Source organism: Sinocyclocheilus grahami, unplaced genomic scaffold (assembly GCF_001515645.1).
Source record: "Sinocyclocheilus grahami isolate Dianchi unplaced genomic scaffold, SAMN03320097.WGS_v1.1 scaffold924.1, whole genome shotgun sequence".
NCBI classification, from domain to species: domain Eukaryota; kingdom Metazoa; phylum Chordata; class Actinopteri; order Cypriniformes; family Cyprinidae; genus Sinocyclocheilus; species Sinocyclocheilus grahami.
This window is the reverse complement of record NW_015506103.1, coordinates 76,529-90,915: the sequence shown is the minus strand read 5'-3', so window position 1 is coordinate 90,915 and position 14,387 is coordinate 76,529. Positions and strand designations below refer to the sequence as shown.

The 14,387-nt window shown below is 38.5% G+C and overlaps 1 protein-coding gene and 1 long non-coding RNA gene across 2 annotated transcripts; both read right to left on the bottom strand.

The window, feature by feature from the left end:
- Window positions 1-2,962: 2,962 nt before the first annotated feature.
- Window positions 2,963-3,398, bottom strand: LOC107564317 (uncharacterized). Its single transcript, XR_001606204.1, has 2 exons — window positions 3,191-3,398; window positions 2,963-3,110 (listed from the first exon to the last, which is right to left on the bottom strand). It is a non-coding gene; the product is annotated as an uncharacterized lncRNA (long non-coding RNA).
- A 1,875-nt stretch (window positions 3,399-5,273) lies between these two features.
- Window positions 5,274-14,381, bottom strand: LOC107564336 (zinc finger protein 410-like; the record flags this gene model as incomplete). The annotated part of the gene is made up of 10 exons (XM_016249390.1): window positions 5,274-5,678; window positions 5,759-5,854; window positions 6,785-6,904; window positions 9,109-9,204; window positions 10,527-10,616; window positions 11,140-11,183; window positions 11,471-11,609; window positions 11,693-11,884; window positions 12,631-12,804; window positions 14,360-14,381. Coding segments are annotated over 10 exons (1,065 nt in total), but the record flags the coding sequence as incomplete, so codon positions are not given.
- Window positions 14,382-14,387: the final 6 nt, after the last annotated feature.

The window sequence follows — 14,387 nt, the reverse complement described above, 5'->3', positions numbered from 1 at the left end:
GTTTGTTGACGAACGTTTTATAAACAAGGCCCAGTTCGACGCTGGATTTGCACATCGTTTGCTACTGAAAGATGGAGCGGTCCCAGCTATAAAAGATCCCGGTCATGATCCAGAACTGCAGACGCTAAGTGAAGCTGCATCAGATGTCTGTGTTCTGTTGACAATCGGCGCTTAAGTGCTCATCACTCTTTAGCTCCGCCCACGACACGCCTCCAGGAGCTCAGCTGTTTCCGGAGAGAATCGGAAAGCTGTATTTTTATTCTATAAATATGATAAAACTAGAGACTTTTTTTGTGGAGATATGAAGGATGCAGTGCTACTCTATAGGTACTCAAGATTAACATGAGATTGGGTGAAAATGTGTGTGTTATGTCCCCTTTAAAAAAAAACAAAAAAAACAAGCTTCTAAAATGAACACATCGCTAACTAGCTTAGCCACTAGCTGCCGCCACAACACATTAGATTAAACTAGTTGTGCAGAAACTCGATATGTAGAGCTTGAATCCCTTGTTCGGCTTGCGTGTTGAGCAGTGGACCAGCGATACGATGATGCTTACTTTAGACAGATCTCGGAGACATCTAGAAAATACTGACATCTGGCATCAGCGGAAGCTCATCACTACGCTTGTGCACAGAGTCCATTCCTGTTCACTGTATTTCTTTCTTTCTCTGATGTTGAGGTTCGTCTCGTGTTTCTGTGAAGGGACACTCTGGCCCCGCCACACTCTGCCTGCGTCACCATCTGCAGCTGTCAAACAACACCGGCACCGTTTCCAACCAATAGATCATAAATCGACACACACACGGAAAAAACGCTCAGGATTCATAAACTGAACTATATTCAAACCAACTATAGTTAAAGGCACAATATGTAATTTTCGCCGCTAGAGGGCGCGTATTCAAAATAAACAAAGAGACAAAGGCGTAGTTTGTCCACTGACAGATATTTGTTCTTGTTTCAATCATAAACTCACTTCATTTTGTTCAGTTTCTCAGAAAACAAGACTTCACGTGTTGATTGTGCGTCTGCAGTAAATGTGTCTGGATTTATGAATCTTTAGACATTTGCGCTGGAAAACAAGACAGAAATACTGAGGAAGAAGATCAGAAGGTGATCAGAAGGTACAGTAAACGTTATTTCTTTGTGTTTTCCCTTCAATTAATTCCTTATATTTTCTTGATTGGTCTTAAAGTCATAAACTGCAGAACCCCTGTAGCAGAAAAGCATGTTTGTCTGTGACTGAACACTCAATTCAAGCACTAATTGTAGCATGCGCTGCTCTTCCGCTGTGTTTGTGATGAGAATGAATCTCTTGAACGCTGCAGAGGAGGAGCCGTGAAGATCTGAGACTTCAGGAAGAGAGGAAAAAAATAGTTTTTTTCACTCGTCAAAAATCATATTTCTTCTCGTCAAAAATAATTTTTCCTCGCGTTAATTTTTTATTTTCACTTTATTTTTCCTCTTGTCAAAAATCAATTTATTTCACTCGTTAAAAAAAATCATATTTGCAGTCATCAAAAATCATATTTTCAGTCATCAAAAATCTTTTTTCCTCTCGTTAAAAATATTTCTTCTCGTCAAAAATCATTTTTTCACTCGTCAAAAAAAAAAAATCATATTTTCAGTCATCACTCATCAAAAATCATATTTTCACTCGTCAACAATAAATTTTGATCTCCTCAGAAATCATTCGTAATTACAGCAGTGAACCCTGCTGCTCGTGTTTCCAGCTGACCGAGAAGGTGAGGAACGTGGAGACCAGCTGGGCTTTTCAACCACTTCCAGAAGTTCAGGATCCATTAAAGAGCTTCATGGTTTCTTGTTACGTTTCTCCTCAAATCAAAGAAACACTTAACGCTCCTAAAACAGGCTTCAGGGTCTTTCTTCATGTGCAACACGTCTCGGAGATGAACGGCTGTTTGATTCCTCAGGAGCTTCATGTGAGAATGAACAGAAAACAGATCTATAAACAGAGAATATGCTGTTGTTGATTACGTTACTGAGCGAATGTGTTACGGTTTACAACACTCTGTCTGTAATTTTTCTTTGTTCCCCAATTACAATTTTTAATAACATGTACATTTGTCTGTATTGACTGCGGATTTTTTCTGTCATGAATCATATTTAAGCAAAAGCATATTCCAGGCAGAATCCTGAATAACAGCAAATGCATAAAGAAGAAAGCTTTCGACACCACAGAGTAACTCCAGACTAAATACAGAAACGGTGCTGAATGTACATCACACCAGGAAACCAGCTCATCTAAAAACTGATTTTTCCTCTCGTCAAAAATCATATTTTTTCACTCGTCAAAAAAAATATATATTTTCAGTCGTCAAAAATATTTTTTCGAGAATAGCTACATTTTGAAAAAAAAAGTCAAAATAAAATGTTGCGAACAAACATTCTCCGCATTTTATTTTGACTTTCCCCCCGAAATTTAACACGTTTTTTCTCGAAGCAACTTTATTCTCGAAATTTAATGATATAATTCTCAACATTTAATTTCAACATTTGACGAGTTTAAACTCAATGACTATTCTCGAGATGGTTTAACTTTATTTCACTTGTCAAAAATCTTTTTTCAGTCTTCAAATATATATTTTTTCAAATCATACAAAAAAAATTTCCGGTCAAAACAAAAAAACATTTCTCTGGTCAAAAAACTTGATTTCTTGTCAAAAACACCTCATCAAAACCCTTTTCTCCTCATTGTTTCATTTTTGAAGTTTGAAAACACTCATCCTCCTCCAGTCTTCCTTTAGCGGTGCGTTTCAGGGTTTCACATGTGTATACCTGACGTCTCATAAAGGCAGAATCTCATGCTTAGTTTATTGGCATGTCACTTGTGAGGAGGAGTTATTTTGTTGATGTTTATTTTCACATTGCAGTTAATACAAAGAAATGTCTGATTTGAAGGAGTTTGAGATGTTCCCACTCGTTAGTGTTTTTGATGATGAAATGATGAAATGGAGAAGCGTGTTTTTCCTAAAAGAGTTTATTTACAAAAGCAGCTGTTAGAGCAGAGCGACCACGTCATCGCTGTAGCCGTGGCCCGTCGTCATGGTGACCAGGTCATGGGGCGGAGTCAGAACCACGACCGCCGCACCTGAGCACACAGAACACGCGTGATGACGTCACTGCCGTTAGTCATGTGACAGAGCGCAGCATCAGAGAGAGTGTCCGTACCTTGAGTTGGTAAGATGGCGTGATGCAGATTCACGCTGACCATCGAATCACCGCCGGAGTCCGCCTCCAGCAGACTGCTCTGAGTGAGCGCTTCACCTGTCAATCACACACAGACACGCCCACTGAGATCAGTGCCACAAACAGCGTAAAGCATGTTTAAATGGTACACAATAAGACATACCACAATGACGATATATACTAAGCTGTCATTTCTAACATTCTGCATACTTGAACACTACAAACACAATGCAGTGTCCTCTACCATTTGAAGGAGTTTGAGATGTTCCCACTCGTTAGTGTTTTTGATGATGAAATGGAGAAGCGTGTTTTTCCTAAAAGAGTTTATTTACAAAAGCAGCTGTTAGAGCAGAGCGACCACGTCATCGCTGTAGCCGTGGCCCGTCGTCATGGTGACCAGGTCATGGGGCGGAGTCAGAACCACGACCGCCGCACCTGAGCACACAGAACACGCGTGATGACGTCACTGCCGTTAGTCATGTGACAGAGCGCAGCATCAGAGAGAGCGTCCGTACCTTGAGTTGGTAAGATGGCGTGATGCAGATTCACGCTGACCATCGAATCACCGCCGGAGTCCGCCTCCAGCAGACTGCTCTGAGTGAGCGCTTCACCTGTCAATCACACACAGACACGCCCACTGAGATCAGTGCCACAAACAGCGTAAAGCATGTTTAAATGGTACACAATAAGACATACCACAATGACGATATATACTAAGCTGTCATTTCTAACATTCTGCATACTTGAACACTACAAACACAATGCAGTGTCCTCTACTATTTCCAGAGTAATGACCTAAAGCAATTACAGTGACTCGTCTGATAAACATGTCAAACACTGACTGGTTTTTCTTACACAAAATTGAACTGAAAAGCCCAAATCAAGTTAAGTTATTTTGCAAACTAATAAATCAAATCTGGAAATATCAGGGAATTTTAAAGCTGTGTTTTCTGGAAATGCCATATAAACCAACAAGCCTCATCTGATGGTTTATCTGGTCACCAAACGTAAACTGTCCTATAATTAGATGACAAACATTAACCTAAATGAAATACAATCAATTTAAGCTGAAGTATTAAAATGACAAACTACAACTGAAATAAAGCTACATTGAATATTTGTAATAAAACCTAACAGAAATGACAAAAGCACAAAGTTACTAACACTAAAACTTAAAGCTACATACATTTTTAAAAAATAAAAACTAATAAAAAAAGACAAACGCACAAAATAAATAAAAATAGATTAAAGGTAAATATATTTTTTTAAATACACAAAAGCTAATAGAAATGACAAATGCACATAAAATTACTAAAAGGTTAAAAGCTAAACTAAACTACTGAACTGAAATTAAAATAACACCGAAAATGTACAAATGAAAGCTAAATATTCTAAACATGTATAAATACTGTAACAGAATATCAGCATAAGCGTAAACACTGTTCTGTTGGTGTAGTGTGCTGGATGTCATTGATTGTGTCGTGTAGCAGCAGGATCATGTGACGCGTGTATTATTAATGTCTGAAATGCGATCGCGTTACCCGTGTCTCTGCTGTCAGGAGGCAGCGTCTCATCGCTGTGTCTCTTCTTCATGTGGACGTTTCTGCTGCCGCTCTGAGAGAATGTCTTCCCGCAGATGGAGCACACGTGCGGCTTCTCACCTGAGCACCAGCACACGTTAACAGATCACATGATCACCAGCACACGTTAACAGATCACATGATCATGAGCACATGTTTACAAGCACACGGTAACAGATCACACGATCACAAGCACACGTTAATAGATCACACGATCACGAGCACATGTTAACAGATCACATGATCATGAGCACATGTTTACAAGCACACTGATCATGAGCACACGTTAACAGATCACATGATCATGAGCACACGTTAACAGATCACATGATCATGAGCACACGTTAACAGATCACATGATCATGAGCACACGTTAACAGATCACATGATCATGAGCACACATACAAAAAAAATTTCCGGTCAAAACAAAAAAACATTTCTCTGGTCAAAAAACTTGATTTCTTGTCAAAAACACTTCTCATCAAAACCCTTTTCTCCTCATTGTTTCATTTTTGAAGTTTGAAAACACTCATCCTCCTCCAGTCTTCCTTTAGCGGTGCGTTTCAGGGTTTCACATGTGTATACCTGACGTCTCATAAAGGCAGAATCTCATGCTTAGTTTATTGGCATGTCACTTGTGAGGAGGAGTTATTTTGTTGATGTTTATTTTCACATTGCAGTTAATACAAAGAAATGTCTCATTTGAAGGAGTTTGAGATGTTCCCACTCGTTAGTGTTTTTGATGATGAAATGGAGAAGCGTGTTTTTCCTAAAAGAGTTTATTTACAAAAGCAGCTGTTAGAGCAGAGCGACCACGTCATCGCTGTAGCCGTGGCCCGTCGTCATGGTGACCAGGTCATGGGGCGGAGTCAGAACCACGACCGCCGCACCTGAGCACACAGAACACGCGTGATGACGTCACTGCCGTTAGTCATGTGACAGAGCGCAGCATCAGAGAGAGTGTCCGTACCTTGAGTTGGTAAGATGGCGTGATGCAGATTCACGCTGACCATCGAATCACCGCCGGAGTCCGCCTCCAGCAGACTGCTCTGAGTGAGCGCTTCACCTGTCAATCACACACAGACACGCCCACTGAGATCAGTGCCACAAACAGCGTAAAGCATGTTTAAATGGTACACAATAAGACATACCACAATGACGATATATACTAAGCTGTCATTTCTAACATTCTGCATACTTGAACACTACAAACACAATGCAGTGTCCTCTACTATTTCCAGAGTAATGACCTAAAGCAATTACAGTGACTCGTCTGATAAACATGTCAAACACTGACTGGTTTTTCTTACACAAAATTGAACTGAAAAGCCCAAATCAAGTTAAGTTATTTTGCAAACTAATAAATCAAATCTGGAAATATCAGGGAATTTTAAAGCTGTGTTTTCTGGAAATGCCATATAAACCAACAAGCCTCATCTGATGGTTTATCTGGTCACCAAACGTAAACTGTCCTATAATTAGATGACAAACATTAACCTAAATGAAATACAATCAATTTAAGCTGAAGTATTAAAATGACAAACTACAACTGAAATAAAGCTACATTGAATATTTGTAATAAAACCTAACAGAAATGACAAAAGCACAAAGTTACTAACACTAAAACTTAAAGCTACATACATTTTTAAAAAATAAAAACTAATAAAAAAAGACAAACGCACAAAATAAATAAAAATAGATTAAAGGTAAATATATTTTTTTAAATACACAAAAGCTAATAGAAATGACAAATGCACATAAAATTACTAAAAGGTTAAAAGCTAAACTAAACTACTGAACTGAAATTAAAATAACACCGAAAATGTACAAATGAAAGCTAAATATTCTAAACATGTATAAATACTGTAACAGAATATCAGCATAAGCGTAAACACTGTTCTGTTGGTGTAGTGTGCTGGATGTCATTGATTGTGTCGTGTAGCAGCAGGATCATGTGACGCGTGTATTATTAATGTCTGAAATGCGATCGCGTTACCCGTGTCTCTGCTGTCAGGAGGCAGCGTCTCATCGCTGTGTCTCTTCTTCATGTGGACGTTTCTGCTGCCGCTCTGAGAGAATGTCTTCCCGCAGATGGAGCACACGTGCGGCTTCTCACCTGAGCACCAGCACACGTTAACAGATCACATGATCATGAGCACACGTTAACAGATCACATGATCATGAGCACATATTTACAAGCACACGGTAACAGATCACATGATCACGAGCACACGTTAACAGATCACATGATCATGAGCACATATTTACAAGCACACGGTAACAGATCACACGATCACAAGCACACGTTAATAGATCACACGATCACGAGCACATGTTAACAGATCACACGATCACGAGCACATGTTCACAAGCAAACGGTAACAGATCACACGATCACAAGCACACGTTAATAGATCACACGATCACGAGCACATGTTAACAGATCACACGATCATGAGCACATGTTCACAAGCAAATGGTAACAGATCAGACGATCACGAGCACACGTTAACAGATCACACGATCACGAGCACACGTTAACAGATCACACGATCACGAGCACACATTAATAGATCACACGATCACGAGCACACGTTAACAGATCACACGATCACGAGCACACGTTAACAGATCACACGATCACGAGCACACGTTAACAGATCACACGATCACGAGCACACGTTAACAGATCACACGATCACGAGCACACGTTAACAGATCACACGATCACGAGCACACGTTAACAGATCACACGATCACGAGCACACGTTAACAGATCACACGATCACGAGCACACGTTAACAGATCACACGATCACGAGCACACGTTAACAGATCACACGATCACGAGCACACGTTAACAGATCACACGATCACGAGCACACGTTAACAGATCACACGATCACGAGCACACGTTAACAGATCACACGATCACGAGCACACGTTAACAGATCACACGATCACGAGCACACGTTAACAGATCACACGATCACGAGCACACGTTAACAGATCACACGATCACGAGCACACGTTAACAGATCACATGATCATGAGCACATGTTCACAAGCACACGGTAACAGATCACATGATCACGAGCACACGTTAACAGATCACATGATCACGAGCACATGTTCACAAGCACACGGTAACAGATCACACGATCACAAGCACACGGTAACATCACATGATCACGAGCACACGATAACAGATTGCATGATCACGGGCACACGTTAACAGATCTCACAAGCACACGTTAACAGATCACATGATCATGAGCACATGTTTACAAGCACACGGTAACAGATCACACGATTACAAGCACACGTAACAGATCACACACAATAACAGATCACACGATAACAATCCCACGTTAGCAGATCACATGATAACAGATCACACGTTCATGAGAACACGATAACAGATCATGAGCACATGATGCATTATAGGGTTGCGCAGATAGACGGATAGACGATATATCGATGATAGCACATGTCTTTGTCGATAGTCAAGACGATATTAGGCTCATTCTCCTATAAATGTATTAATGTATTAAAAGGCGGCCTATTATAATTCGGCTATTATTATCAAATTGTCCTGCTAATTCACTTCAGCACCGCATTTCACACTCGTGCAAATAAGGATTAGAGCCTGTAGCCGGTGAAGGAGTCTCCAACCACAAACACAGACACACATCGTCTGCTGATATAAGGTATTTCATTGCACTTTAACAAGTCATCTGAACGGCCTATATATGTGCAATATTTTAACCGAGTTCTCATTAACGGAGTTTAATGCCACAGTTATGTTGGAACGCATCTCATTCTTGTTTCTGTGGCGGAGCGTCGGGCTCATCCTGCGGCGGAGTGCTGTATGACTGATGTATCCGTTTAATTTAACTTTACTTCAAATATATCAACTTACCTGTTTTAAGTACGTTTATATTTAGCGTGTTCGTTTATGTCCAATATTTAGTCTTAAACTGTTGGTCTTTAAAATAAGTCTACTTTTGATTTTCACCGTTGACTGCAGACCTCTAAGACTGATAACGTCCGTGCTCTGATGCGATGTATGGCTGTTGTATCCAAATACATATGAACTAGCCGGTTTCAATATTTTTATATTTAACATGTTAGTTTATCAGTATGTTTAAAAGCATATTGTACAGAGAGTCTCTCTCTTGCCTCACCCATGCACGCACGATAATATCGTGTATCGGCGATCTCACGGGCTGGCGATATGACGATTTGAAAAATTACCATATCGCCCAACACTTATGCATTATACAATTAATTAAGATAAGCACGAGTCATGTGACCTTACCAGAGTGTACGAGCATGTGTTTGCGCAGACTGGAATATTCTGCGAAAGATCGGCCACAGCTATCAACATCACACAGGAAGGGCTTTTCTCCTGAAAAACAAAATTTAAATGATATGAGAGCACACGATCACAAGCACACGGTACCAGATCACACGATCACGAGCACACGTTAACAGATCACACGATCACGAGCACACATTAATAGATCACACGATCACGAGCACACGTTAACAGATCACATGATCATGAGCACATGTTCACAAGCACACGGTAACAGATCACATGATCACGAGCACACGATAACAGATTGCATGATCACGGGCACACGTTAACAGATCTCACAAGCACACGTTAACAGATCACATGATCATGAGCACATGTTTACAAGCACACGGTAACAGATCACACGATTACAAGCACACGTAACAGATCACACACAATAACAGATCACACGATAACAATCCCACGTTAGCAGATCACATGATAACAGATCACACGTTCATGAGAACACGATAACAGATCATGAGCACATGATGCATTATAGGGTTGCGCAGATAGACGATAGTCAGAGATATCGATGATAGCACATGTCTTTGTCGATAGTCAAGACGATATTAGGCTCATTCTCCTATAAATGTATTAAAGTATTATTAGGCGGCCTATTATAATTCGGCTATTATTATCAAATTGTCCTGCTAATTCACTTCAGCACCGCATTTCACACTCGTGCAAATAAGGATTAGAGCCTGTAGCCGGTGAAGGAGTCTCCAACCACAAACACAGACACACATCGTCTGCTGATATAAGGTATTTCATTGCACTTTAACAAGTCATCTGAACGGCCTATATATGTGCAATATTTTAACCGAGTTCTCATTAACGGAGTTTAATGCCACAGTTATGTTGGAACGCATCTCATTCTTGTTTCTGTGGCGGAGCGTCGGGCTCATCCTGCGGCGGAGTGCTGTATGACTGATGTATCCGTTTAATTTAACTTTACTTCAAATATATCAACTTACCTGTTTTAAGTACGTTTATATTTAGCGTGTTCGTTTATGTCCAATATTTAGTCTTAAACTGTTGGTCTTTAAAATAAGTCTACTTTTGATTTTCACCGTTGACTGCAGACCTCTAAGACTGATAACGTCCGTGCTCTGATGCGATGTATGGCTGTTGTATCCAAATACATATGAACTAGCCGGTTTCAATATTTTTATATTTAACATGTTAGTTTATCAGTATGTTTAAAAGCATATTGTACAGAGAGTCTCTCTCTTGCCTCACCCATGCACGCACGATAATATCGTGTATCGGCGATCTCACGGGCTGGCGATATGACGATTTGAAAAATTACCATATCGCCCAACACTTATGCATTATACAATTAATTAAGATAAGCACGAGTCATGTGACCTTACCAGAGTGTACGAGCATGTGTTTGCGCAGACTGGAATATTCTGCGAAAGATCGGCCACAGCTATCAACATCACACAGGAAGGGCTTTTCTCCTGAAAAACAAAATTTAAATGATATGATTCAGTATTTAGAATTCATTATTATTAACAAAAATCATTTGAAAAATTCTTACTATTAATATCTACTATCATACATTAATTAATAATTATATAATATCTAAGCTTACTGGAAAAAAATTATAATACCCAACTTATTTTTATTTAATAATATTTGGTTTTTACATAGTTTTATAATAAAGCTATATCGATACTTGGGCTGGGCGATATGGGCAAAAAAATTATTACAATAAGACTTTACATATCAGTCGATATCAATAATTATCACAATAAATTTCAAATCTTAATTTTTGTCAAGTTTAAAGGCAGATTTTTGCTCCTAGACTATTGTTTATTGTGTGTGTGAGTTTGTGTCTGTGTGTGTGTGAGAGTTAGTGTGTGTACCAGTGTATGTGTGTTTGTACCTGTGTGTGTGTCTGAGTGTATGTGTGTGTACCGGTGCGTGTGTGTCTGTGTGTGAGTACCGGTGTGTGTATATGTGTGTCTGAGTGTGTGTAGCTCTTCCCACAACCCTCGGCTCCGCAGCGGAACGTACGGTCGTTCCTGATACACACACGCGCACACACGCTACCAGCTCACACACAACTCTAACGCTGTACATAAATTTACAATAATAATGTGAAATATTATTACAGTGTAAAACAGCTGTTATATATTGTAAACTGTAATTTATTTCTGTGATGCGCAGCTGTATTTTCAGCATCATTCCTCCAGTCTTCAGTGTCACATGATCTTCAGAAATCAGTATAATATGCTGATCACAAACAAGCTCCCATTGAACACAGGCTTTGTTTTGTGTGTTTGGGTGTTGTGTGTGTGACGGCTGTCACCTGTGTGTTTTCAGGTGGTATTTAAGGTGAGCTGGATAGGTGAAGGTCCGGTGGCAGTTCTCATACGAGCATCGGTGGATCTTCTCTGACGCGGCACGACCGACCCGAGGCTCTGATTGACAGCTGTGGATGTGGTCACCTTGGCAACAAGACAGCGAGACATGAGAGAGCGGCAGGCGTGATGCAGAGCAGCGACGGTTTGATGATGAGAGCGTGTCTCACTGTTGCTGCCGGCCCGCGCGTCTCTGGCCAGCTGTGCGCGTGTGGCGGCGATCAGGCTGTCGTGAGCCAGCTCCTGGACCCGCAGGTACCACGGCACGCTGTCATCAGCGCAGTCTCCAGCCGAAACCTCCTCCTGCGCCTCGTCCACATCGTCCTGAACGAACACCAGCGGCTCGGCCGACGCCACCAACCCTACGACACACAATCACTGCGTCAGCACCAGCTACGAAATACACAGATGTGTGGGCTATGTGATGTTACATAAAATCTAAAATGCATTTTCATTATGCATTTGCAAATGATTCAGGGTAAAACGGGTAAATGTATAAAATCAAATAAATAACTGCATTATTACATCCTATGGTTTCATATCACTGTAACAGTTATTTTTGCTGGAAAATCAGACTCAAAATTTGGATTTGAGAAAAAAAAAACTTTGCAAAGGAATTTTTACAAAATGAGCAGTTCTGTTTTAAACAGTGTTCATATTCGAAAAATAAATAAATATATATATTTAAACTAGTCAATCGCATCTAAAATAAACGTTTTTGTTTACATAATATATGCGTGCACTGTGTATAAAATATGTTATGTTTATATATTAAATATATTTTTATAATATAAATTATATGAATATAAACATATGTACATATTTTCAAAATATATACTGTATGAGTGTGTATTTATATATACATAATAAACAGTACACATGTACATATGTAAATAAAAACCTTTATTTTGGATGCGATTAATTGTTTGACAGCACTAGTTTAAACACTTTTTTATGGAAAGGTTATAATATTGTTTTTACACATAAAAAAATAGATTTACACTTACATGTAGTTCATTTAGGCAAATGCACAAAAGGTAAAATATATAAAACAAATAAATAAAATGACAACTTAAAAATGTAACTTCCACACAGATGAGAGCCTCACCTTTGGCTAGGTTGAGCAGAACGTAAGACGAGCTGTCGTGGTTCTGGAGGTCCTGCAGGATGGTGGGCGGGGTTTGTGCTGGAGGGGGAGGAGTCTGCAGCTGAACCACCAATGGGCTTCGCTCAGGGCCGAAGTCTGACAGCGACGGGGAGGCGGCATGACTCAGAGTGCTCTCTGAAAAACACGCAGAAAACACCTCGTCTACACACACAGATCAGATCTACAATCACACACAACCTTCACTGTGAGAGAGACGGATCATTACAAACTGCTTCATTCCGACAGTTCAATGCGATTTACAAGCGGTTACAAAATTCACACAAAACATTTCAAATACACTTCAAAAATGGTTCACTGGAGTCTGCAAAACATCTTCAAAACATTTTGAGACGAACAAAATACCTCTTCTAGGATGATCAAGTTCTCACCGAAAGAATGAACTGAATTAAACTTCAGAAGCAAAAATGTTCAAAATAATTCTCAGCAAAAGACTAAAATTCATAAAAAAAAGTAGTTTTTTTTTTTTTACAAAATCAGCAGTTCTGTCTCTTTTTTATTTTAAAAATTAAAATAAAAAATACATTTTTAATTTGAAATATAAACACATTTATGACATGAAAAGGTTAGTGCAGGCTGTAAAAAAAAAAAAAGTACACCTTAAAAATATATTTGTATTTGTAGATGATTTAAATGTGTGCTCTCATATGTACAAATGGTAAAACATATAAAATAAATGTATACAAATATATTATAACTGACAACACAGTCTTTTTGACTAAGATATAAAAGCTTATGCATGACTCGGATAAAATACATTTTTAATTTGAAATATAAACACATTTATGACATGAAAAGGTTAGTGCAGGCTGTAAAAAAAAAAAAAAAGTACACCTTAAAAATATATTTGTATTTGTAGATGATTTAAATGTGTGCTCTCATATGTACAAATGGTAAAACATATAAAATAAATGTATACAAATATATTATAACTGACAACACAGTCTTTTTGACTAAGATATAAAAGCTTATGCATGACTCGGATAGATGCAAAATAAAATAATAACTGACCACACAGTAATTCATTTAAAACATCTGATGAAAATATAAAGGCTTTTGCATTTGATTCAGATGTTAATGTAAAAGTGTAAATGCATGAAATAAAAAAATAAAAATATAACTTATAACGGACAGCACAGTCATTAAATCCAAAAAAAGTAGTTTTTTTTTTTTTACAAAATCAGCAGTTCTGTCTCTTTTTTATTTTAAAAATTAAAATAAAAAATACATTTTTAATTTGAAATATAAACACATTTATGACATGAAAAGGTTAGTGCAGGCTGTAAAAAAAAAAAAAGTACACCTTAAAAATATATTTGTATTTGTAGATGATTTAAATGTGTGCTCTCATATGTACAAATGGTAAAACATATAAAATAAATGTATACAAATATATTATAACTGACAACACAGTCTTTTTGACTAAGATATAAAAGCTTATGCATGACTCGGAGAGATGCAAAATAAAATAATAACTGACCACACAGTAATTCATTTAAAACATCTGATGAAAATATAAAGGCTTTTGCATTTGATTCAGATGTTAATGTAAAAGTGTAAATGCATGAAATAAAAAAATAAAAATATAACTTATAACGGACAGCACAGTCATTAAATCCAAACTTTTTGTGAAAATATAAAATATGGCAGGGGTATTCGTACGAGGCCTCACCTGGCAGCTCTAGCGGGGCGCAGAGCGG